This window comes from Stegostoma tigrinum, chromosome 37 (assembly GCF_030684315.1).
Source record: "Stegostoma tigrinum isolate sSteTig4 chromosome 37, sSteTig4.hap1, whole genome shotgun sequence".
NCBI classification, from domain to species: domain Eukaryota; kingdom Metazoa; phylum Chordata; class Chondrichthyes; order Orectolobiformes; family Stegostomatidae; genus Stegostoma; species Stegostoma tigrinum.
The window spans coordinates 12,522,460-12,549,389 of NC_081390.1; the positions used below are offsets into that span (position 1 = coordinate 12,522,460).

The window sequence follows — 26,930 nt, forward strand, 5'->3', positions numbered from 1 at the left end:
TGTTCATCCAGCCTCACATTTTATTATCTTGGAATTCTCCAGCATCTGCAGTTCCCATTATCTCATTAGACACTTGTTTCTGTGTCTGCAGCTACTTTGTGACCTGCAGAGTGATTTTCGTCATGATGCAATCATGCCAAGACTCAATTCTTCTGAGTTTACCACTTTCTACTCCTTTAAGTCATTTGATTTCATTTTTTGCCCTCACGCTGTCTCAGCAAACACACAATCTCCTCCAGGCCGCTGCCCTTTATTGTTCCCCGACCATCCACTAGGAGGTATGAGAGTCACACCAGACAGTTGTTTCTATTTAGGGGAAACTGCTCTGCTCTCAGTAACACGGGGCGTGATGTGGTATGGGGTCCCTATATGCTTTCCTGTTCTCAGCATCAGAAGGCGCATTTTCTAACAACTTTTGTTAAATGTTCTCATCATCGACTAGGTGTTATTTTCAAATTGAAAAGCACTGAGGGGCAAGTCGTTTGAAAATAAAACTCAACTGATCTGTAACTCCTGTCCTGATAATCAGGTCTGCGAGCCAAATGCGTGACTTTAATCGTTCTGCACTCAAAGTCTTTCCCGAATGTTTGCTCAGGATTAGACGCAAGTCCGTATTTCTTAACTTGCTCCAAACTGGGACTGCTGCTTGGGGAGGAATGGGTGTGGATCTGGCTCCCACTTCGCGTGTTTCATTCCTGACTCATCCTGACCCCAAAACTACTAACTTTAAAGAATCATTCCCTCTCCAGGGTCCGCTCTCCACCTCCAGGCACCTCTTTCCGCAGTGGCTTTCATCACCGTCAGAGTCATACCTTTCAGAACTGCCACCTCACTAAACAGGGTCAAGGAATGGATCGAACCAAAACAACAATGAAACCACGTCAGTTTCAACTCTAGCCTCCACCCACTTCTGGTTAATTGGTGTCCTGCCGATTGATTGGATTAATCTTGAGCAATCCGATAGCCAGGCGGGGCTTGTGCCAATGAGTCAGTCTTGGTCTAACAGAGTGATCCACACTCAGGGATAGTTCAGTAGGAGATAGCTCTGTCTCAGAGCAGAATGCCCTGGGCTCCTGTTACTCTCGTCTCATTGATCATATGCTCAACATGTGGTAAGTTCAAATTCTCACATTATTTGTGAGTATGATACATTCAACATAAGTGGAATTTCGTTTTTTTTAAAGTATCTCCTTTTAGTTTTTGTACTGAAACCAACTTTTGACTCCATCCTTTTAACCCAATTGTAAATCCTTTTTTTTGTCCTAATGAACGCATTCTTGGCCAAATTATTTTGGAAACAATCTCTTAACCAAATCTGCAATTGGTATGTCTGCTTTTTCATCAATGAAGCGCGTTAAATATCACTAGATTTATTAGGGGACGTAAACCTACTCGATTTTAGAACTTCACACTAACGTTTTGGTTTTATGGAGTGTAATGGGAAGTATATATCCGCAATAATCCGCACAAATCGCAAATGTTAAAGAAATACTGGTTGATTTACCATTGAGTTATAATTTGTTTACTCTGTACTTTAATAGTACTGCAGTAGACGTTTCATTGTGTAACTGCAAATAATAATGTGTGGTTGCTCCTAACCCGCTCAATTGCTAATTTTTTTTTCTGCAGCTGCTCGTTCTCCCGGGTCTGACCCACTTCCTGGAGTGGAGAAGTATGAAATAGTGAAGCCTCGTTTAGTGGACAGCATCCTGACTCAAAGAGATCAGTCGCAATCAGAGGTGGGGATATGATACAATACGCTTAAGGGCATGCTTTATTATAAACGTGTGTGACTTTGTAATTGACTGGGATACAACTAAGGGGAGACTGTACAGCCTAGAGAGTCAGGCTGGAGCAATCTGAAACGGGACAATGTAAGCGAGACAGATGTAAAGTAATGGCATGGGTAACTAAGAAAATATGGGACAGCCAGCTAAGGTATTGAATAGCCAAGGCATTCTGGCCAGGAAGGCCTCAACTTTGATTTGTGATGTTAGCTTATCTCCATGTTTGTGGCCCCGAGAGTCCTGAGCTTAGAACAGAGCAGCTAAAGTTGCTCAGAGTACGCCCGATGATAATCTAGACAGTATCACTTTCTGGGTTACGCAGTTGACTGCTGTTGAATTCTGAAAAAAAACCATTAGTGTCTAAACGTGAATATTTCGTACATGGAACTCCAACAAAGAATTCCAAATGGAAAGCAGCTGGCCTTTGATTCCTGGTGGTAGAATGAGATTTTTTTGTTGCAAATGCATGAATACAGGAGTACAGTGAAAAGTGTACAAAGTCGCCATTCTACGGTGCCACTTTAAAATACAAAACAGGAATTTTAAAAAATCAAAGGTGGAAATAAAGAAAAAGAAAAACGTTCAGATCTGAAAGCGAGATTTTAAAGTGTGATCTCGCTGGGTCTAGCCCTCGCCTGGAGCTTCGGTCAGCCTCCAGCTGGTCAAGCTCCTGAGATGGTGCTTGGCCTCCTGTGTTCATCCAGCTTCACACTTTGTTATCAAGCTCCGCGTTTGCCTCTTCCACCGCTGATCGCCGGGAGGAGCCGACTCTGTTGTCGCCGGTGCCGCACATGTTCGGGAGGCCAGGCCTTTCCTTGTCGCAGATGCTGAATAGGGCTTTCAAAGTGGGGGTTGGGGGGGTGGAGAAAAGAAAGAGTAAAAGAAATCAAGAAATCCGAGGGAAGCGGACCAGGAACCTGAATGCACCACTGCTACTTTGATGAAGGATAAAAGGAAGGAAATTAGAATGTAGAGACTTGGGTGGCAATCTTTCCAATAATTTTGGATATTAAAGTTTTGACATTAAAGCTTGGAAAGTGTCCTGTGACATGGCCCTATTAACAAGGGGGTTCAACGTGTAACTGTAGACCTGTCAGACAACATCTGTAATGAATTGGATCAGCTTCGGGAAGCCATCTTACAGGGCCAAATGTATAACCGCCTGGTAAAACTAACTTAGGACAGCCAACACAGATTTATAAACGATAAGGGTGGTGTAGTGATAATGTCACTGGACTGGTAATCCAGCACCTCGGGCTAATGTTTTAGGAATCTGGATTTCATTGTTTCCCATCATGAGCAAGGGTAAGATTTTAATTCAACAAAAAGCTGTTGATTGTTATATAAAACAAAAATCTGGTTCATTTTATCCCTTTTGGGGATGAAATCTACCACCCTTGCCTGGTCTGGCCTACATGTGACTCCAGACCCACAGCAATGTGTCTGACTCTTAACTGCCCTCTGCTCATTTCCAATTGCCCAATAAGTAGTGGCCTGGTTAGTGACATCTACATGCCATAAACAAATATATATAAAAACTGACACATTTTATATCAAAGTAATGTAATACAGTCCTGTTTGAGGCTTGCGAGTAAACTAAATCAAGTTATTTAAAAGCACATTGGAGCATTTGTTACTGTACTATTAGCTGAGATACCTTAATCGATGATCTGGAGAGTTGTTTGAATCTCACCGTGGCAACTGGGGAATTACATTAAGGTAATTTTAGTTTTGTTAACAATCTGGAATAGAAAGTCATGGTGACTGTATAAAATGTCTCAGATTTACTAATAGTGAAGGAGATCTCAAAACTTTATCCAGTCTGTTCTATGATTCCAGACCCTTAGCACAGTGGTTGAATTCTTTACCATCCTCAAACACCTCAAAAACCATTTTATCGTAGTCAAACGACAATAAGAATGTCACCACAGAAATACCTTCACAGGGACTGCTCATGACTTTTTCTCATGAACAATCAGGAATGGGCAGTAAACGTGGACTTTCCCAGCAATCCCCACAACCTGTGATTGACTGACTTTTAGAAGTAATTTGAATGTTGCTAAAGGGAACAAAACAGAATAGTGATTAATGAATATACTTTGGCTGCAAACAGTGGTGCCTTACATAGTTGAATGCGGGTACCTTCAATATTGATTATATAAAATTTTATCTGGAGCTTGGTATCAAGAATACAAAATCAGAAGTTGCAAATGGTGCTAAAACCAGGAGAATGCCTTTCCTGTAAAGGGGGCTATGTATCCTCGAGAATGCGGAGAGACTCATATATACTAAACCAATAAATGAGATCAAATCTATATCAGAAAAATGGAATGGAATCTTATGACCTCCTGCCCCTGGTGTGATTGATAGATTGGGGCTGCTGGGATGGTGACCTTGAGGACTGTGCCCCCCCCCCCCCCCCCCCCCCCACCATCTCCCCTATAATTAAGCCCATAATGGTAAAGATTGTGGAAAACCCACTGAAGGGTCTAATTCAACCACTGCAGGTGTAAACCCATCAGCACATGGGAGTCTGGTCATATAGGGAGCATGAAAATTCAACCCATGGGGATGTGGTGGTGGGGCACGTAGGCTTCAGGGACATCTGGGACGGGGCTTGGTAAGTGTACCTTATCCAAAAGCACTTGATGCAGTATTAGAAAGGTAGGTGAGTGGAGGGTCTTCCACTGAGAGTAAATCTTTCTGTCATTCATCACTTACCCATGGCCTTGGATCCAGCTATAATCCTAAGAATGGCTCAGTCTGTTACTGGCCAGTTCCTCCCGTTGATGATGCCAGTCTCCCCTGGAGACCCCTGACACAAGTGAAGATCCCACTGCTGTCGTGTCAAATGCCTTGGTGTTACACGATGAGGAAAAGCCAGCCCACCCAGAGAGAAGCAACACCAGGTTCTCCCCAGCGCGCAAGCTGGAGTTATGAACTTCCTTCACCTTTTGTAAGAAGTAAACCATGTGTTTTCTTGATTCTAAAAAATAGAAATATGTAACACATATATTAAAATTTCTAAAACGGAGTGGTAGGGATGTTAGGGGCCAGATACACACACACAATTTTAAATGCCGGAAGACAGTTTGGTTGTTGCTATTTAATGTTGATAGAAATTTAGGACAGGAAGGAGTAAAGCAGAAACCAATATGAATGGTCATTTCAGCTTCAGGTTCTTTGTAATTGGAGAAACAGATTCTTTTTGCTGGAATAATGAAGGTTAGGAAGAGCTTTGTTAAAGTTTTGAAGTAACCAGGAATCGCTTGTTTTGCCAGATTGGCAAGTTAGTCAGTAAAGGGCATGGTGTGGATTTTCCTCTTCACCCCTTGAGTGATTACCTGCCTCTTATAGCAACTAATTAAGTTCTGTCACAGTGTTAACACCTGCGTTATGGGCATATAATTGTATGTAATCAAGGCTGAGTTCGAGGTTTTTGATCAAAGATTATCAGGGATTAGGGAGAGGCAGTCAGAAAGTAGAAGTAGAGGCACAGTAGGATAAGTCATGATCTTATTGAATGGTGGAGCAGGGCTCAAGGGGCTGAATGGCCACTTTTCCTACTTGTTATGGTCTTATGAAACATGGCAGCCAATCTACATAGAGTAAAATTTGATTAAATGACCAAGTAAATAGTAGCATACTAAACAAAGAACCAAAAAAAAACTCAATGCTAGAAATCAGGATCAAATAGTGTTAATATTTCAAGTCCAGTGACCCGACCTCAGGAAAAATCAGAGCTAACGTTTCTGGTCCGATGGTTCTGATTAACAGATACTGTCAGACCTGCTGAGCTTTTCCAGCGACTTCTTCTGTTTCAGTTCCTGATTTACAATGTCCGCAGATGTTTTGATTTTTATTGACCCTTCTTCAGAACTGGTCTGAAGAACGTTCAAGTTGGCTTTCTCTCCATTGATGCTGCCAGACCTGACCATTTTCCAGCAATGTCTGTTGCTGTTTGTGGGGTAATTTGTCAGGTTAGATTTTGTTTTTTTTTGGATGTGGGCATGATTGGCTAGGTTAGCATTGTTTGCCCATCCCTAACTGACCTGAGGCAGTTAATAGTCAGACCAGATAAGGACAGCAGCTTTCATCCCTAAAGGATGTTACTGAATCAGATGGGTTTTTTTTCCCTTCTGAAAAGTAGCATCAGTTTCATGGTCATCATTTAGAGTCTTACTTCCAGACTTTTATTGGGCCATAGTTTCATCTGCTGTGGCAGGATTTGAACACACGTCCCCAGAACATTACCTGGGTCTCTGGACGAATAATCTAGTGTCAGGCCATCACCGCCACTTGAGGCATGGCAGACGTATTGGACAGTATGGTACAGTGGGAAAACTTTCCTACTTTGCTTCAAAATAAGGCTGTAGGATCTTCACAGTCACTGGAGAGAGCAGCAGAACCTTTTGGCTGAACGGATGATCGGATATCCTGGACTGGAGATGCCAAACTTTGAGTTTAAGAACCAAATTCAGTTTCAACAAAAGCCCCACACATCTGTAAAAGTAACTGTGAAGATTTTTTTTGTTTGGATAAAAAGCCCAACTGGCTCACATTCCTCCCCTGGGAAAGGAGGCCTACCAGCTCACCTGGCCTACGTAACTCCACGTGGCTGACTTTTAACTGATATGTGAAAAGACCGAGCAAACTGCTTGATTTATGTCAAGCTACTGCAAGTAGCTAGGGTTGGGTAATAAATACCAGACTTGACAGTAGTGCCCACATCCTGAGAATGAATAATTAGGACTGAGCAGTCTGCCATCAGAAAGATGGCACACTTGTTTTTATTCAATATTTTTGTGCCGAAGGAGGCAACTCAGTCTATTGAATCCATGCTAGCTCTCCCTGGTGCAATCTAATCACTTTCGTTGCCCCCATTCTATTCCACAGTTACTGCAGATTTAATCCAAGCCTCTCGGTTTGTGATTTTTGAAAGCAGAGGTGAGGTTTTAAAAATGTTCAATGCACAATTGATTCAATGACAGTCCATTTGGAGCAGCATCAGGATCAATATGGGATTGCTACATTGATATCAAGTGACAAACCAACATGTAGGCATATTCAACACACTAGGGGCAAAATTCTACTAAATAGTGCAATTCATCTGGAACAGAGAATCCCATGCAAAAAGTCACAACGTTTCATTTGGAAACTGATATCCATTACAAATCCGTTCTGTAATATATTTGAAAATGCAGCATTTCTTCAGCACTGCTCTCAAGTGTCACCATTTCTGTGAATCTCTAACAGGGGCCTCACTCTTTTTTTGCTTCTTCCAAATTAAGAATGCTACTGCCAAGCCTAGACATCGAATGTTGCAAACTGTTATGAATATATATTGCTGTATTCCTGGGCTCTTTGGATAAGGCCTGTGGAGTTTATTCATGCCTGATGTTAGTTGCAAAATAGTCCAGATGAAAACGTACATAAAATTCCACCAAGTTGTCAGTAGTTTGTTCTTTAACCTTTTTTTTTGAAAGAGAAACCTGGCAATGACAGTGGTCCAGATTATTTATAAATAACTATAATTGTTTGCAGAACATAGAACAGTACAGCGCATGTTATAAAACTCTTGAAGTATTTGGGATATATGTCTGTAGTTGCTGGATATAGTCCTTGATTCAATGAGTCGAACAGAAGAGGTATGTCATAAAGTTGCTGCTTCAAACGTTGATTGTTACTCACTTGTGTAACATTACACAGCAACAATGATCCTGATTTTCAGAATGATGTTGTTTCATTTCTTCCTACATTTATTCAGATTGTCCATCCTGAAAAAGTGACCTATTCTATAAATCTGGAAGGAAAAGAAGTCTATGTTCATCTTGAAAAGAATGGGTAAGATTGACTTCTCTCTTTGACAACATCGCAGCATGTGCTGCTTTCTTTTAAGCCATTTGCAGAGTAGGGTTATTTTAATATAAAGATACTTTGCTTACATTGCTGTTTAGAAGTCAGTGCCATTGCTTTGTAAGCCATAGATAACTGGTTGTATCGAGGAGTGGGCTGATGCACAGTCACACTGGTTAATTCATCACTGCAACTTTTTAAGCAAAATTGAGACGTCTGCACAGTGGTGTTCATCATGTGCTGGTCGTGACTCTACTGCTTTTATGAACAAACTAACCACCAACCCCCCCCCCCCCCCCCCCAACCCTCCATCCTGTTTTTGAGTCCTGCAATACAAATAGTTGACATTAATTTTTCACTGATAACAAAAAGTACTGGAATTCACAACAGGTCAGGCAGCATTCATTGACATAGAGCAAGCTAATGTTTCCACACCAGATGACTCCTCTTCAGAGTTTTTCATCAATTTTTTCACTTGTATTTTCTGTTCACTCCTGTCAACCAGCATGAATGAATTGTTCTGCTGTTTAGTCACAAAAATGTGGCTCAGAACAAGTTTGAATTGAAAATCAATTTTAAAATAAACTAGTCCCCTTCTCATTCTAATAACTCGAAGTAAGCTCTGTTATTGGAAACAGATATTTGTCAGTGTAAACCACTGTTCTAATTAAAGGATATGTTGCATGAATGAAATACATATTTATGGTTAGAGTTTAAAATAAAGTCCATTCTAAAGCATGGATGGTATCAGAGGTAAACAGCAGCTCTCTATAGTACATGCTTATCACTGCACCTTGAGGAGAAAGAAGGGTGCCAAAGGAAAGCTGATTGTTGAAACTTATGTGCCATGTTCGTAATTTTCTGACCTACTCTGTGTGACTATTTCTTGAAGTCTGTATTTTTTGACAGACTTTATAAATGAGGGAAGGGTGCAACATGTTACCTAAGACTTTGATTGTCTGCATTGTTTTTCAGAGATAACAGTATTGAAAAGGAAGGCAGTTTAAAATAAAGCAGGAAATGCGGTCACAAACTTAATGTGGATGGCAGAATGAAATAGAGTTCTGAGGCTAGTGCACTGAAGCATTAACATAGCTAGTCCAAACATTTCTCCTTAATGCAGACAGAGGAACTTAAGATAACTATATTAACTGTTTATATCTCGTAGAAAAACCATGCAGAACCGTGACAGTAAAAGTTTGGGAAAATAATACTGAGACTCGTGTAAAGACACCTGCTGGAGATAAACAAATAGAGCGGAATGATTGAATGGGCCACTAAGCATGGTGGATGTGGACACTTATTGGGAGCATGGGAAGAAAAGAAGACTGCCAGTTCTCCCTGCCGCTCTACATAATTTTTATTATGAGACTATTTGTTTGACATGTGATCTTGGAGGGCTGGGAGTTTTCTTCTAAACATTTGGAACATCAAACCTTTGGCTACCAGAAACAGTACGGAATTTCCATACCATTGCTGCAGACTCGCTCATGCTTTATGATCTCCTAATTCAACCAGACTCTGTTTTCATAACCTCAGTGTCTTATTTGATTCTCATGTGAGGTTCCTGACCTGTAGCTCTCCACTAAGGCCACCTAATTCCACCTTGATCAGATTTCTCACCTCTATTCTTCCCATTAATCCATCAGCAGCAATTCTTCAATTTCACAATCATCCAGAGCAGCTCCTAATCCTCAGCTCACAGTGAACTATTCATCTCAAACTACACCAATTATTGCCCCAGTTCATGCTGAATGGTATTGACCTCTGATCCTCTAACTTCCAAATTTAAATTCATTCAATGGCACCATTATTCTCTGACCCTAACCACCTCCACTGTCCCCCTCAGAACATCCCATTCCTTTTGAATCTCAAATCTCTCACTCCCACATTTCAGTGCCTAGGGCTGCTCAGACTCCACATTCTGGAATTCCCTTAACACTGCTCTTTCCTCCTTTTTAAGACATTATTTAAAACCCATGTCTTTGCCTGACCTTTTCGTCACACCTTTTCTAGCTCAGTTCACTTTTGTGTCTAAAGTCCTTGAGTCATTTTTTTTACTTTTAAAGGCACTATGTAAATCCAAGTTGTTGTGGCAAAGGAAATACAAAACTAATTAGCAATAAATGTGTAAAGTTGAAGAGTGGTGAAATGTAATAAACATTCTTAAAGTAGTATCCTAGAAAGTGTAAATAAGATTGCTCTGTGGACCATTACCCATGCCAGTGATTGCTGAAGGCTACACTGCAATTTCTATGGTCCTCCTAATGATTCAGTAAACATTACTCCTGCTAAACTGTTTGTGCTGAATTACAATTCATTACAGTTCTTTTTAACCAGATCAGATGGCCAGCAGCATCTATATTTAGATGGCAGTCCTAAGCACACTTCTAATCAAATTCTGATGAACAATGAATGAAACCTTTAAAACTTTAATTGAAGATCTCTTGTGTCTTTGGCATTCTTCACTTGTCTGTTTAAACCGATCTGGTTGCACTTGGCTTTCTTCATTTTAATATAACTAGGTGAATGCCCAGCACCTGTATTATAGGATACTTCTAAGTGTGAAGCTATTGTGGGAGTAGAAGGAATGGATGAAGAGCTGATGATTAGGCAAAGTTAAGCAGGGAGAAAGTAGGAATTGCACAGAATGAGTTAGAACAGAAGTCAATCTAATGAGGCTAATTTCAAAATGGTGAGGACACTTGATTGTAGAGAGCCCCTGCAACTGTTACTCTTATTGAAACTCCTTAAGCTCCAGCTCACTTATTTTGTGCTTTAACAGGGGTCTTCTGGTCGATCATTATTCTGAAACCCATTACTTGGAAAATGGAACTGAAGTGGTAGCCACGCCACAATCACTGGTATTCCATTTAATTGCACTGATCATTTGACATTTATTGTACTATTTTATAATTTTTGTCAACATTTCAATTTGCAACTGTGTGGTTTATCATAGAATCATTGTAATTACCATGGTGTTATTGAAGGCATCAGTGATTCCTCTGTCAGTATCAGCACCTGTACTGGACTCAGGTATGTAGTAATAGTCTTAGTACTTGAAGCTGCCTTTTTTATTGGTAATTATCCTACTGCTGTTTCCTCTAGGAACCCAACTTACACCAGAAGACTTGCTTAGCTTTTCAGTGGTTTCCTTTACTGCTTTTAAAACAATAGAAATGGAAAGCTGAGATTAGGGCCCACTTGAGTAAGCTAGTTAAAAGGGTGTCCCCTGTCTCCAGATGGAGATCCAAACATTCAGAAGCTCCACCTTGGAAACAGGCTAAGCCCACTTCCAACAGCTGAAGGTGAATTTAGTTAATAACTTTGTAACCATACCACTCGGAGACAATTAAATTACAATCAGTGTAGGTATAGTGACACTTGCACGTGGATAGGGAAGCATTGGGTTAAAGAATAAAATGGCCTGTTTTTAAAAAAATAACTGGAAATTACTGTAGCTTTAACAGCCTCTGATTTACAGTAGTGACACGATGGATGAAGATACAGGGAGTAATGGATCAGTCTGTACAAGGTACAGTACACTGGCACAAGGAAATTACTGCCAGTTTATGGATGTTTGCCAACATGGATTCACAGTGAACAATAGAAATTGTCTAAAAAGAAGTATTCATTCAGAAAGCAGCAGATTGAACGATAAAACTGATCGAGAAAGATGGTGAAATGATAAGAATTCATTTGTACCCACCAAAAATAAGAAATATCATTCATTTGGATTTAAGCTGTGCCGAGGAAGACTTGCAAATGATCTTGTGTTAAGCATTATAACTAGATGAGGGGATCCAGAAAATGGTTTTAAACAATTAATGTCTGTGTAAAATGTTGTTTTTCTATTTGAAATATACTATACAAAATATCACTTTTGTCAGAAAACTGCTCGCAAAACTAATACAAATTCTAACGTTTCAAACAGCAACAAAACTCTTAGTGAGGAAGCATTTACTGTGTCTCTATTGCTTAAGAAAATGATAATTTCATAGAATCATGTTAAAGGAGGACATTCAGCCCATCATTGCAGATTATAAGCAGTTGCATTAAAAATAATTCTCCTGGTCTCCCTGTTGATTCTTTTGCCAGTTGCCTTGAATCCTCTGGTTAGCAACTGCAGACCCAGGTGAACTCTGCAGTCATGCTGATAAATTTTCATGGCAGTTGTAGATCAGTTTCCCACGGTCAAACAGAACAATCTATTGGAGCAATTTGACATTGTTCTGTGCTCCTGGCAGGGTGCTGTTTCAGTGCTGACATTCCCATGTGCCTTTTAGGTCAGGAAGACAAAGTATCTCAATTTTCCATCCCCCCCCCAAAAAAAACAAAAGTTCTAATTCCATGAAGAGAAGTGTTTTAATAAAATGTGTTCCTCCTGGACTTTCCCTCCCCTCTCTAACTTTTGTGACATTTGAACATTCTTTATAAACTGGAGTAAGCATTCATGGAGTTGGGATCAGTATTCTTATTAACGTTGCTTTCTAGGGGTGCGCTTATGGCTGGGAGTAACATCTACCTCATTGAACCGTTGGAAAGAAGTCAAACTGGGCAACATGCTTTGTACAGACAGGAGCACCTAAGAGTGAAACGGGGATCATGCAGCACACGCAACTTGACACTTTATGACCATGGACCTAAAATGGCAGCACTTTACCAACCTCTTGGCAGGGTATACCATTCCTGTGAACTATGTGCATGTTTGTAATACTTTTAGGTTGATGAGCAAAACATTCAGATAAATGTAAAAAAAAGTTAGCATTCCGCATTATTACCTGCATTCAGATTCCCTGATTCTCTTCTTTTTCTTCAGAGATCTGCAAAGGCTTCACAAAGCACTCGATATGTGGAACTTTACTTAGTTGTTGACAATACGGAGGTAAGTCTTAAATAAGATACTTTTTACAAATTGCCTTGAGTTTTATGCTGTGGGATTCTATATATTTACTAACTTGCAAAATCTTTCAGCATCTGATTTCAAAGAACAGATATGTTTCCAAATGATCATTCAGACACCGTTTTTGAACAGCTTTAACATTGTATTGTATTTTTACAGGATACATTGACTCACGTTCATCAATATCACTCAGGAGCTTGAAACTTTATGCAGTTGAGCAACTAGTTATAAATTTTTCAAGCTATTTTGAAAATGATTAATGTGATTTTTTTTCACAATTCTGAAGCACATCATTAGAGTCATAGGGTTGGTTGGCTTCCTACTATCCTGCTTTTATATGAACTCCTTGTCACTAAATTGTTGAGATTTTCTAATCTATTCAGGGATGTTGTTACACATTCCTGAAGCAGGTAAGACTTGAATCCAGGCCTCCTGCCTCAGAGTAAAGGACATTACCACTGCATCATAAGTGCTCTACTGTATTGTTGAAGAGTATAATTGTGGTGAATTAAATGTGTTCCTTTAAGACAGACTCAATTTGTCCTGTTCCTGCTCAGTGTGAAGCCTGTCTTACTATAAGTAGCGGCAGACACCATCCAAGTTTGAAGCCACGGACACGTCAGTCATGCCTGTAAATTTTTGAATTAAATAATGAGAAGAAGGGAGAATCAAGTTGAGACTGAACAGTGATAGATTAATGCAGTGATTTTATTTTTGTATCAAGGGAACATGGTGTTTTCACTTCTCTTTTAGGTAACTTTCTGGTTTAAAGTCAATTGAGATCACGCTACTTTTTTCTATTTCAGTATAAAAAGTTCCGACACCTCCTAACAATACGACAGCGTATGATGGAAGTAGTGAATCATGTAGACAAGGTAATAAATTTCCAAGATGTGGCAAGCTACTTTGCCTTGCATTTTTCCTGCTGTTGCACAGATCTGAGTACCTTGTGGTATATAAGCCTCTGGAACTAGAGGTCAATGCATCCACGTGCTGATTGGCATACACAGACTGAGTGGCTGCACAGCTTCAAGGGAACATCGGTAGCAAAATAAAATATGCACTTGCTCTGACCGCCTCCAAATAAACAAAAAAGTCAGTGGCACTCGTCACTGGAACTTGCAAAACCATTTTAAAGATGACGAGAACGTAGGTTAATATCAAAATATGTTAAATGTCACAAAGACGAGCACTTATAAATAGATAAATGGCAAAAAGACTAGTCAAAGGTAAAGTTGGACATTTGCTCTGACAAGGATAGGAAACGATCAATGAAATTCTTTTGGCAGCAGTAATTAATGTGAATTCGATTATAATGTTTGAACTCTGTGAAATGATTGCCACTCCAAGCATTTTGTTTAGAACACTTTTTTTAAAAAAATGCGTAATTTTTTTCTCTTAGTTTGTGGTTCACATTTTGTTTTTCACGCTTTGTTAGTTGTACAGATCATTGAATATCCGTGTAGCACTGGTCGGATTGGAAGTGTGGACGTATTCGGACAAAATTGCTGTCAGCTCAAATCCTGATATCACGCTGGATAACTTTCTCAAATGGCGTCAAAAGGAGCTCCTGTTCAAGAAGAGGCATGATAATGCACAATTTGTCACGTATGTAGGTTTAAAAATACACACCAATCCAAAAGCAATAGTCATTAGTATCTGAACAGTTAATTGTGCATAAGAACAATGTTTCTAGCTGCTTGGTCTAAAAGTTAGACTAATTTTTTTTTTGCAGAAGGGATTGTACTGAGATCCTTTAAGGAACTTGTTGCGTCTTTGACTATTTCCATGTGATTTAATTAGACTGCAAATTATAACTCTTTAAGCACCAGATGTTTTTTCATGTCATACCTGAATAATATTCTAAGAGAATAAGGAAGTGTCTTCTGTCCAACTTTTGTTGATTGCTTCATCAATGAATGCAGCCCTCCTCATGCCCCCATCATGGTACCAGGAGCCTGTTCGTTGAGAATTTCAAATAAAATGGTATGCATCATGACTCAAAGTCAATTGCAATCTAGAAGGCTGAAGTTGTTGGGATAGGAAGCTGTAATTTGGATAGGTGCAGCTCCTTGACCTTCAAGAATCTTGATGCATTCTAAGATAAGGCTGTTCATTTCATTGGCACCCCTTCATCAGGTTCATTATACACTTTTCCATTATGTTTGTTCAATGGGTTGAAAAGCAGTAACTCAAATTAATTTCAACAACACGCTCGTTCACTTGAGAATGAAAAAACATGCACGTCACAGGAACATTATCACTCCATTTCTTGCCCAAGACACCATCCTGATTTGGACACCCGTCTCCAACCCTTTTTTCATTGCCAGCTAATATTCTAGAATTCCCTTGCTAGTATCATTGTAGGAGCAGCGTTACCACAAGCACTGCAACAGGAGCAAGGACTACAAAGAATGGGTAATGAGTGCAGTTTTGCCCACCTCCAAAGACAACAGATTATAAAATAGTCATGGCCTAACATTGATTTAGCATAAACAACCATTGGTTTCAAATTGCGCATATGTACTGAAGGGTTCTGTGACTTTAGTGTTAAGCCAGTGCTGAGCTAGCAATTGGTCATACAGCGCAGAAAGAGGCCATTCGGCCCAACTCAACTACGCTGGCCAGATTTCCTAAGCTGAAATAGCCCCATTTGCCTGCACTTCACCCATATCCCGCTAAACCTTTTCCCATGTTTCAAGAAATGTCAGAAGTTTCTTTTGTGTGATCAAAAATAACTGTCATTATCATAATGCCATTAATGTTTTCAAGAGAAATTTCAAGTTGACTGTTAAATAACTATCTTTTCAGTGGAATAGGTTTTGAAGGAACAACTGTTGGATTGGCAACAAAGTCTGCCATGTGCTCCTATCAGTCTGGTGGTGTGAATGAGGTGAGATATCTTCATGGCACTCTGTACAATTACAAAAAAAAACCCACATTTTCAAAAATTGTAAATTAACTGCATAATTTATAGAATCACACAACATTTGAATTTAATAAAACACCTACAGCTTTCAACAGGTATGCACGTAGTTGCATTATTATTGGTGCCAGCAACGAATAGGAGAAACAATCAAATCTGTTAAATTCGGAGATGCTAGTTTTTCACTTCCAATCTGTGAATCTCCTCAGCTTCATCATTCTTCTTCCAATAGCCCAACCAAAGGAATGAAAGTCACTTAAGTGGATTTATATGACTGCCTAAGCAACAGAATTTATGATTAGGGATCAGTTAGCTCAGTTGTCTGGACTGTTGGTTTGTGGACATTGGGTAATGCTAACAGTATGAGTCCAAGGACTGTCTTTTTCTCAACCTCTCCTGCAGCCCGAGGTGTGTGGTGATCCGTAGATCAAACCATCACTAGTTGTCTCTCTCTAATGAGAAAGTAACCCTGTGGTCCATTGGAACTATGACAATTTTTTTAATAAACCTTTTTTATGATTGCAGTGATGAAAGGTGACAAGTTAGCTGATGGGATGATCTGTATATCAGTTTTGTGGAGGTTATAAATATGTGATAGTCATTTAATAAATTTGAAGAAATTCCAGAAAGGTTCCAGCGAGAGGTTAGAATGTAGAACTTGCCACTACATAGAATGGTCGCAGTAATTAGCAAAGAAACATTTCAGAAGAAACTTGGTTAGTACATCAGAGAAAGAAGAATAGAAACCTCTGCTGGTAATGATAGGATCAAGGAGCAGTGCAAATACAAACATATCTTTTGGGATAAATAGCCTGTTTCTGCCCTGTTATATCTTTTGGAGTTAAACAGTTTTTCAATTAGATTGGATTAGATTCCCTACAGTGTGGAAACAGGCCCTTCAGCCCAACAAGTCCACACTGCCCCTTGAAGCATCCCACCCAGACCCATTCCCCTATAACCCACACACCTCTGAACACTATGGGCAATTTAGCATGGCCAATCCACCTAACCTTCCCATCTTTGGACTGTGGGAGGAAACCGGAACACCCAGAGGAAACCCATGCAGACACGGGGGGAATGTGCAAACTCTACGCAGACAGTTACCCGAGGCTAGAATCGAACCTGGGTCCCTGGCACTGAGGCTGCAGTGCTAACCACTGAGCCACCGTGTCGCCCTTATGGCTTAATTTTCAATCATTGTTTTGTGCTCATGTATTTTTGTAATACAATTTACTCAGTCATATAATACTTCTAAGCTTAATCAAATATCATGAATTGGACTTGTGAAGGTAAGAATTGTAATAATTCTATCCATTATATGCAGGACCACAATTCAAACCCAATAGGATTGGCATCCACAATTGCGCATGAGATGGGTCATAATTTGGGCATGTCTCACGACGAAGACCATGCAACATATTGTAGCTGCTCTGGATCAAGTAAAAGCAATCGTGGCTGTATCATGGCAGAGAAAACAGGGTATGAACATAACTATCTACAACAGGCCCAAACAAGGAAGTCTGCTCCTAGCGTAATGTTATGTGACTAAATATTTAGGCAAAAAAAGTTTAATTTCAAGTTTTTGCTTTTTCTGTATAGTGAAAATGTTTGGAAAGTTTTGAGCCCTTCAATAGCATATTCTTTAAGCCCATAAGCTGTAGAATCCATTTGGCTCATCAGGTCTGATCCATCATTCAATGCCTATCCTTGCCAATATTAATACCTCCAATACCACCTACTCTTATTAAAAAGCCTTATGTTGCATGCCTTTTGGAAATCCAAATATATTACATCTGCTGGTTTGCCTTTATCTATCCTGTATTACCTCCCCAAAGAACTGTAGTAAATATAATTATTTCTATCAATATAGTGAACCATGAGCATGTTCTGTTGTAAAGAATGATGATATTTGACATATTTTCAATTTCTACATGAACAATTTTTATTGGCTAAATTTTAAATGGATTTTGTCTTCTAACTTAAATAAGACAGAGCCCCAATTATTTTGGTATTATAGCAAATTAGTTAAAAGCAACAGTATTCTTTGTGTAAGATTCTGTGTTGTAAGCTGTTAGCATAACATTGCAAGAGACTTTTCCATTTGAGGTCACGAGTGTTTTAGAGACATAGGATTTTGAAGGGTAGGAATGGGCCATTTGTCCTTTTGAGCCTGCTCTGCAATCCAGTGATATTTTGGTTGACCTGGCCATGATCTCCGCTTAATTTACCCATCTGCAGCCTAACCCCTCCATCTCCCATAGGCCTTGACCTCCTTGTCTATCAAAAATCTACCCAACTCAGCTGTGAATAAATTCAATGGCTTATCTTGTACTGCATTCCGGGGAAAGTAATTTGACAGACTAGAAACCTTCTGGTAGAAAACATTCCTCCCCATTTCGGTCTTCAAAGCAAAACCTCTTATTCTTGAACTGTACCCTCATTCTGATCTCTCCAAGGAGAGACAACACCATCTCCAAATCCACCCTGTCAAGTCGCCTCATGATATTCCATCTTTTCAATAAAACCATCTCTCCTCTCCTAAATTGACATGGGTAAAGCTCACTTTTCTTCCTAAACTAAGCCCTTCAGCCCTGTGAATGACTCTTGGGAACCTTCTCTGAACTGCTTCTAATGCAATTATATCATTGGAAGCAAAAATCTCAACTGTTTTCACATTCCCAATCTGAATGTTCCAATTTTGTGACAGTTCAAGTCTTTTTTTTTTAAATCTAATTCCATTTTACAATTTTGCATGTAATGTGAACCTAAACTCAATCTCATTTGGCTCTTCTCATCTTTCATTATTTTCAGGTATCTGTTTCCTGAAAGCTTCAGCAGTTGTAGCCATCAGGAGTTGAAGCAGTTCTTGGCATCGGGGATGACGGACTGTCTTTTGAACAGTCCCAGAGCAGATGAACTTTATGGAAATCCAACATGCGGGAACCAGTTCCTTGAGCGTGGAGAGGAGTGTGATTGTGGCAGTGTTGCGGTAATATGCATATTCATTTCTTATCTGGAAGATTACATATTTTAGTAAGATTACATTTAAGTTATCTACTCTGTTTTACAAGATGGTAGGTTAACGTTTCAGTGAACAAGTCTCCTAGAACCGAAAAGATACAGCAGACTACCACTAGCAAAGCGATATTACATATTGACATGTGAGGGACAGGTTTATTCACAGTGCCAACCGCGGCTCTGAAGGCAATTTGAGGAAATTCAAATTGGGTCATGAATCAAACTATGCCAGTTTCAGAGCAGCATTGCTGCAGAACCGGAAACAGAATGTTTAACAATGCTCTCAACGGGGTATATCGTACCATACAGATAATATGCACAACTTTGAAATATAGTGAATGATATTACACTTGTATGTTGGAAGGGAAGAGCAAATTTTTGCAAACAGTCTGTCATGTGCTTAAGGGCAGGAAAGATCATGTCAAGAAAACATGAGCCAAGAGGTTAAAAAAAAATCACTGACCACCTGGAGTAGTGTGTCCGGTTCTGGTTTCCCTGTTATAGGAAGGGTATTAAGCTAAAGAGGAGACTTACTGGAATGTTTGAGTTATAAAGATAGGCTGGGACTTCTGTCACTGAAGTGTAGGAGGTTGAGAGGTGACCTGATAGAGGTTTATAAAATTATGAACATATAGGTAGGGTTAATGACAGGTGCCTTTTTCCTAGGATGGGGTATTTCATGTCTAGGGGGCATATTTTTACGGTGAAAAGAGAAATTAAAAAAAACACTTTTTACACAGGAGGTGGTTCGTGTGTGGAATGAACTTCCTGAGGAAGTGGTGGACGCAGGCACAGTTACAATGTTTGAAAGCCATTTGGATAAGTACATGAATAGAAAAGGTTTGGAGAGATATGGGACAGCAGCAGGCAGGTGGGACTAGTTTAGTTTGGGATTATGTTCAGCATGGACTGTTTGGACCAAAGAGTCTGTTTCTGTGCTACATGACTGTATGACTATGACTCTAGATAATGTTAAGTTGTTTCTACATTTACTCCAAGGAAGAGTTTTCCATGTTCTTAATTTTAGCTAAACTGAATGACTCCCAGAATAGGATATTAGCCCAGCAACAGAGATCTGCAGCTGCAGTTTCCCACAAGTTCTTTCCAGTTACTTGGTAGTGTGTAAAAATTCAAAGAAAAACTGTGTAAAGGAGTATTTATTGCTGCCATCGAGTTCCTGTTCAGTTTGAAACAATGACACATGTACAATCCAAGTGCAAAATATACAGCCCCTTAATGAACTTGCGGTCAGCTTGAGCTAACTTTGTTAGTGCCACCCACTTCCCTTGCTTAATGATTCGTCGTTTCCAGATCATTATTCTTATCTGAATGTTGTATATGCCAGCTACTGTACTATCAATTGAGAAATCAATTGAATATTGAGAGAATAAAGGACTCCTTTTCAGAGTGCATGCATCTGGTCAGAAATCTGCTACCAAGGAGTGATACTGAGGAAATCACTAGCTGCTATTCCCTATTTTTCTATCAACTAATATTAAGGAACAAAGAAACCAGAGTTGAGTTCTTGGAGGTTTTCACTAGGTTGTTTCTCCTGGTTGCTGAAACTCTGCAGTGGGAATATCCACCCAGAAGATTGGCCTTAGTATCATAGAAACACGTAATTATGATTTATGTTTCTTCTACATTTTCTGTGAAAATGGGTAAATGCTGTATTTTGGAGTTGAAACTGGTCTCTGCCAGCTGTATGAGGCTGCCTCATTTGTAAATTAGCAGCCTGGTGTGTATTTGACTTGGAAAATATGCTAAAACCTATGTAATATCAAATTGAAATGATGTAAACCATGTCTCCAAAAGGAATTTGACTGCGTTGTTACAAGAGCTTTGATGGATAGTCAGGTGTAATAAAAGTTAGCTGTTGATTCATGACCAGCTTGTTTCCTGCTTTTTGTAAAATTTTATTTTTTTTTACACAAGGAATGTGTGTGTTTCTAAGCCCAGGTCAGCATTTGTGGCCCATTCCTAATTGGTCTGGAGAAGACAGTGAGCTGCCTCCTTGAGCCACTGCAGTCCGTGGTAAGGAGGCACGCGCAGTGTTTTAAGAAGGCAGTTTTAGAATACTGAACCAGTGACACTGAAGGAATTAGACTCCTGTCAAGATGGAATGTGGCTCAGAGGAATTTCAGATGTATTCCTGTGCCTCTGCTGCCTATGTCTTTTGAGAAATAGAGTTCCCTGTTGATGCCATAATGATCTTTTTACAATCCATTTGGAACCACTGCTGTATTTTTTAAATTTACTTTTAAATTTTGCTCCACCTGTCATTTTTCATTGAGTTCTATTTGAAGTGACACATATAATATACATTGTTTGAAAGTACAGTAATAACTTAAGGATTTGTTGCAATTAATAATGTCCACAATAGAGTGTAATGCTGATTGGTTTGCCCTTGTAGGAATGTACCAATCCTTGTTGTAATGCTACAACCTGCAAATTCAAGGAGGGAGCGGAATGTGCTGCTGGAGCTTGCTGCCAGAATTGCAAGGTACAAATTCCAGTGACCCCTATTTAACTCTTGTTAATCACCACAGTCCATACATTTGAGGTTGTAATCCAGACTGGCGCTGTGGTGCCGCATTTGAGGGAGTTGGGGAAGCCTTGATCTTGATGAGCAGTTAACCCATGATGCCTCCTCTTGCTTGTTCGGGTGGCTGTTCAAGATTGCGTGGCACAATTGGAAATAATTGTGTTCTGTGTATTTTTAGATTTGACTCTTCAACCAATTTCGCTAAGTTTGTGGTGGTGTACTGTGCACAAATGGTTCAATTTTCTTTTAAACAAGTTTGTTCTAATGCTCATTATCTATTTATTTACGTATTGGCAAGTATAAAATATTTCATGGAACAGTAAAATCAGACAGTTTAAAAAAAGCAAATGTGTTAAAGTTATCTTTAAGTTTAAAACTGGCAACCTAGTGTAGTTTTGTTAGTATGGATGACGATGTACTTTTGATGCAAGATGAATAGCTTTAGTCTGTTTGTTGATCCATGTTTATGTGAATCATTTGCAAGTCAGGAGTTTCTACTGATTCAGGTTTTGTAATCTGCATTGTGTGCCAAGGTGACCACACCTCATTTATCACCTTCAATTATATATTTAACTCTACCGTTTTGGGAATTGATGCTTCAGGTCATCTGTTTTTAATTCAGATTAAGACAGCAGGACAAATATGTAGGTCCGCACAGCATGACTGTGATCTACCTGACTACTGCAATGGTGAGAGTGCAGAGTGTCCAGAAGATGCCTTCAAAATGAATGGTTCTCCCTGCAGCAATGGGGAAGGTTACTGCTACAATGGACAATGCCCTACTCATCAACAGCATTGTGTTACTCTATGGGGAACAGGTACTTTCTACAAAAAATTCACTCACTTAATCACCAAAATGTTAACTGTCTCATTATGCCTAGCATCTTCCACTCCAACTGGGATTAATCATGTTCAAGCCTCTCTCTTCTGTTACCATTTTCATGTTTTAGTTTTTGAAATAGATAAATTTTAAATCATTTTTGAGGCCACTTCAGTTTGTAGAATAGTCCTGCTCTGGATCTCAATAGCTGAGTCTTTCAACTTGGCTGTTATAAACTTGGACCATGCCACATGATGCATTTGTTTGTGTCCTTATTTTAAATTATCAAATTCCAAGAAGGAAACAGTCCAACTTTTAACATTTTTTAAGAATTTTTTTGTCACTTAAAATGGTTTTTTTATTTTATATAAACTACTTCTACTAAACACAGCAGTAAATTCTGTTCTGTGAGAAACCATTGCCAATGAAGTCGGTACAATACAGTTATATTCAGCCCACTGTTTTTCAATATAGTGCTGTAATTTATAATTCACTTTAGAATGCAATCTGCTTATTTAAGAACAAGTTAAGGACCAAAATTAATTTACAATTTCTTCTTACATGGCACTTAAAGCTCCACAACACACTCTTCCTCTTGCCAGGTTTGCCATACTGTACCATATTAAGTACATCTAATTTGATATTAACACTTTGATGATTTACTTTCAAATTTCAATGTGACATGATTGAATCATCATGTTAATAATACTGAGAAGTGGGGAGATGTACATATTCTGAAAACTGCAAAGACCAATTTAAAAAGAAAGAGGAAAGGTCAGTTAATGAAATTGAAGAGCCTTGAATGTTGCTGAATAGAATTAGAAGAGATTGTATAGCATATACAGCAAAAGTACAGGCCATGCAACACAAACCATCCAGTGTTTATTCTGGATTCAAAGACCCATCTTTCCTCACTTTTAATTCATCCATTGCAACTATCAATTGTCCCTCATTCCTCTCTGGCTTTTCTTTAAACACATTATTGTGCTTGCTTCAATCACTCCTGATTATAGTAGATTCCACGTTCTTGCCACTTTTGGGTGAAATAGTTTCTTGTGATATCCAGCAGGATTTCATGGTGACTATCTTGTATCGCTTATATTTTTGGTTAATTTGTTCCCAAAAGAGGAATCATTCCTCCTGCCCCTCTAATAAAACTTTTTTCATCGTTTTACAGAACTTGACCAGTTCTGTCACAACCACCTTTTCTCAAGCCTGTCAGTCCTTTCCTGATGAGTGCCCACTGATCACTGGGGTCATTATTTTTCCAGATGTGTGTGTATCCATGTGTTTCTGGTGTGATTGAACACAGTAAAATCTCTTAAGAGAATTCAAATGATGATGCAGTAGGAATGTTAGTGATGAATTTGGTAAATTGCTAAAACCAATACACTGCAGAAACATACAACGTACTTCAATTTGCTCCTGCTTTGTAGCTTCATTGAAAAATCCCCATGCCTTCCCTACACTCTTGACATTCCAGCCATTGGAATCAATTGGCTCCAGCCCTTGTGTATAACTAGTTTGGAACCAGATTAACAAAGGCATTGACATAAAACAGTGAGAAATGGATGTATCCCCAATGTCAGCAGGATACGTCCACCTTAGTACCAACCTCATCTGAGGATGCATACAACCTGATGCTGATGCTCTTTAAAATGGAGCTAACACTTTTTTTTATTATCTAATTTGGGAATTATCTTTTATACCCATGGTTCGCAGTATTCACACGATATTTCCTGCTTTGCATACACATCAGTAGGTGCTACCTTTCACTTATTTCCAAACAGACATTGATTAAACTCAGCAGATTAGCTGAGAGTAATAGGTTATCTGATGTTCTCTGTACAGGTGCTATGGTGGCACACGATGACTGCTTTCAACAGAACATGAGAGGAGATAAATATGGTCATTGCAAAGCAGCTGGAAGTGGTTATGATGCTTGCCGGAGCAAGTGAGTACAACAACTTTGTTTTCAGAGCCACTGATAAATATGTGCCAGCTGCCTCTCCTCTGTTTTAAGTTAGTGACAGCAGATATCCCTTCTGATCAAGCTCTTTGTTACTGGTCCATAACACTTTGTGGTTCTGTTTAAATTTTAACTGATTAAAATACCCTGAAGCTCGTCGGAGCATTTTATTGTGTTATAGTCAATGATGCTGAGCGGCTTCAAATTGATTTTATACCTGTATTTTCTTAAAGGTGAACAGCCTCTCTATCCTTGCAGAATTAGCCCTAGTAGTTTGTGAGGAACACCACCCCCAACCCCAGAACACACCATCTATTATTCCTGTGATAGCATGAAGAATGGGCATGGCTTCCTATTTACTCATCTGTGGTTCACTAAGCCAGCTATGTCAGTGAGGTCTGGTTTCCATTTGTGGGATGTCCAAAACACAATTTGTGCATTTTATGACCAACTGGAAAAGATCTAAACTTGCTAACTTCCTTTTGAGGAGTAAAGTACCATTTTGGGAGGGGCAAGGTGCCCTGTTGGAATTGTTAAAAATAGGTACAAATATCTTTTCAAAATCACATTTCATTGTGACCATAAAGCTCATTTGGGTCTGTTGCAAAAAATATCTCAACACTTTTTTAAAAACTAGTTTGCTACTTGCTATTTCACTCTGACATAAGTCTGACAGTTATCATTACAAGATTAGTGTTCCATGACTGAATTTACAAATCTTTCATTCTTGTCATGGGGCACATTTCATTTCACAGTCCTATCGATTGAATCAAATTCTACTTGAAGCTATCACAGACTGAATCTTGAGAACTGAACGTGATGTACACTGGGTAATTGGCATTGTATTATAAGGTAGCCTATCGATGGCATGGGTTGACATTAAGTTGACATTGGGTCTATAAAAGCCATGGAAAGGTCAGAGGGGTCACAGTGTAGCTGTGTTTATGTCAAATTGTGAGAAAACTGGTATCTCTTTACAGTTTTCTTGGAAATCTTCTGTAACTTTCCTCCTTTTGGCCTTCAAGGCTTGATTGCATTGTGACTGTTAATAGCTTTGCAGGTCAGCAGACTCTCTTTTTAAGGTAGCGCAAATTCTTATCGAACTTTAATTTGTTCAAGCTTCTTTTGAGATTCAACTTTAAGCTTTGTCAAGGCATTCTCCCTATCCAAAAGCTCTCTAGTTCAGTCTGCTTTCTCTTTGCTAAAAGAAGTCTTGGGTGTGTCTAAATATTGCTAATAGGGCTCAATCACAGCCTTCGCATTTCTGAACATTTTATAAAGGGGATGATCCAGTTTGGATCAAAGCATATCACTTTCTCTAGGATAGGTTTTTATTAAGTATTTTTTTTTAAACTATATCTCCCAATAAGAATGCCTATTAGTCCTCAGCATTTACTTCTTGGACAACTGCAGAGTAGATTAGCCTGATTTTAAAATTTCCTGGCTGTAGGTTAAAATATCCTATTGTTGCTTAGGTCATTTTTTGGGTGGCATCCAATCTTCTGGCATATGTGGCATTCAGTATTGCAGACTACGCTTAGAGTTACCGTGGAGCTTTCCCAACACAATATGGACATGAAGCAATGGCAGGAGCAGTGCCCTCTCTCCTTGTGGCAGTTGTCTTCCTGAGTGCATTAGTAGTGCACTGGTTGACGGAGTTGGAGTCAGTACACTGACTGCAGAGCAACTCTGTGCCTTCTAACAAGGACTCTGCTCTACTCGCCAAGTTCAACCTGTCTGAACTGCACTGCCTGTGGTAAAGTTGTTTTTTAAAGCAAAACAATCTACAAGGGCTTCACATTATACCCTATTATGATGCAAGTCTATATGAATTCTTTCAAGGTTCCATACTGGCAATTCACCATGAGGTGATGTACATCTTGAATAAAACAAAAAATAACTTCTCACTGATTCCTGATTGAGCCAATTAATCTTTGCCTGATCTATAGTGGTCAGTATTTCATAAACTGAAATAGGAGTCAAAGGTTTTAATGACATCACTGTTGCAATTTCTTCTGGTGGCAGTAGCATTTGCACTGCCGATGATCGAATACAACAGTATTTTGGCCTGGTCTCTCTCTGTCACCTTATTAAACCTTGAAGCATTAGACTAAATGCTAAATCGTTGTACCAGTTTATTCAACATATGGTCTGGTTAGGGCCCAGAGGATAAAGAGAAGGCTTTTTCGACATGGATTATGTATGTTGATTTTAATAATATTCTTGGGGGCAGTGATATTGTACAATAATCCAGAGATCCAGTCTGATGCTCTGGGGACATGGGTTCAGATTGCACCAGGACAGAGGATGGAATTTGAATTCAATTAAATCTGGATTTTTAGTTTGAAAACAGCTCTGATGGTAACAATGAAACCATTGTCAATTGTCATAAATTCATTGGTTCTCAGGGGCCCATAAAGGAGGAAGATTTGCCATCCTTACGTGGTCTGGCCTAAATCTGGAATTAAAAGCCTAAAGGTGACCATGAAATTACTGCCAGAAAAATTTATCTGGTTCACTAATGCCCTTTTAGGGGAGGAAATCTGGCCTTATCCAGCCTGGCCTACATGTGACTCTGGACCCACAGAGCAATGTGGTCTATTCTTAGCTGTGCTCTGAAATGGTGCAGCAAGCAACTCAGTTGGAGGGCAATTAGAGAGGGGCAATAAAATGTTGGCTTTGTGAGCAATGCTCTTATCTTATGAAAGAATAAGGAATTCCTTATTAATGTGGGTTTTCTACCTTTGTGGCATCATCCCTTTCGGTAGAAACTTGCAATAGGATTTTATTACTTGCTGTGGCAGACTGAATTTTTATTTATTTATTTACTTTTGTTGCTTGCTGTGGGATTTCCACATGATTTTTCAGCTTTTGTGTGGGTAGTCCCCCTCTATGGCCCAAGAAGGCCTGAAAGACCACCAGCTCCCTCCTGTCACCACTGAGTTTCTCTTCAGGTAGAGCTCCCATTTCTGGGCCAGCCTCACCCTGCTTCAATAGCCCTGTGCTGCTTCTGGCCTTTAATATAGGCACTCCTTGCTGCTTGCCTCTGTTTCTGCAGGTGAGGTCATCACTAGCCATGAAGTAAGATGAGGTCTACACACTTGCA

At 39.4% G+C, this 26,930-nt stretch overlaps 1 protein-coding gene and 1 long non-coding RNA gene across 5 annotated transcripts in view; one reads left to right on the forward strand and one right to left on the reverse strand.

Annotated features, from left to right (window-relative positions):
• The first annotated feature begins 1,003 nt into the window (after positions 1 to 1,003).
• The window catches only part of LOC125467547 (zinc metalloproteinase-disintegrin-like lachestatin-2), a 45,959-nt gene continuing 20,032 nt past the window's right edge, over positions 1,004 to 26,930 (forward strand). For 2 of the 3 annotated variants that reach the window (XM_048563560.2, XM_048563561.2), the window contains exons 1-15: positions 1,004 to 1,112; positions 1,630 to 1,739; positions 7,555 to 7,631; positions 10,429 to 10,507; positions 10,603 to 10,679; positions 12,138 to 12,321; positions 12,463 to 12,528; positions 13,353 to 13,421; positions 13,985 to 14,154; positions 15,358 to 15,439; positions 16,797 to 16,951; positions 18,284 to 18,461; positions 20,904 to 20,993; positions 21,658 to 21,853; positions 23,707 to 23,809. In XM_048563560.2, the coding sequence (XP_048419517.1) occupies positions 1,061 to 1,112; positions 1,630 to 1,739; positions 7,555 to 7,631; positions 10,429 to 10,507; positions 10,603 to 10,679; positions 12,138 to 12,321; positions 12,463 to 12,528; positions 13,353 to 13,421; positions 13,985 to 14,154; positions 15,358 to 15,439; positions 16,797 to 16,951; positions 18,284 to 18,461; positions 20,904 to 20,993; positions 21,658 to 21,853; positions 23,707 to 23,809 (1,688 nt within the window). In that variant the 5' untranslated portion in view covers positions 1,004 to 1,060. Of the gene's footprint in view, positions 1,113 to 1,629; positions 1,740 to 7,554; positions 7,632 to 8,879; positions 9,098 to 10,428; positions 10,508 to 10,602; positions 10,680 to 12,137; positions 12,322 to 12,462; positions 12,529 to 13,352; positions 13,422 to 13,984; positions 14,155 to 15,357; positions 15,440 to 16,796; positions 16,952 to 18,283; positions 18,462 to 20,903; positions 20,994 to 21,657; positions 21,854 to 23,706; positions 23,810 to 26,930 lie in introns of those variants that run through there. The other variant, XM_059640335.1, reaches the window with a different exon arrangement.
• The window catches only part of LOC132206365 (uncharacterized), a 53,887-nt gene continuing 29,136 nt past the window's right edge, over positions 2,180 to 26,930 (reverse strand). The window contains exons 3-4 of one of the 2 annotated variants that reach the window (XR_009443010.1): positions 4,509 to 4,773; positions 2,180 to 2,624 (exon numbers count right to left, since the gene is read on the reverse strand). This is a non-coding gene — a long non-coding RNA (uncharacterized LOC132206365). Of the gene's footprint in view, positions 2,625 to 4,508; positions 4,774 to 12,597; positions 14,117 to 26,930 lie in introns of those variants that run through there. The other variant, XR_009443008.1, reaches the window with a different exon arrangement.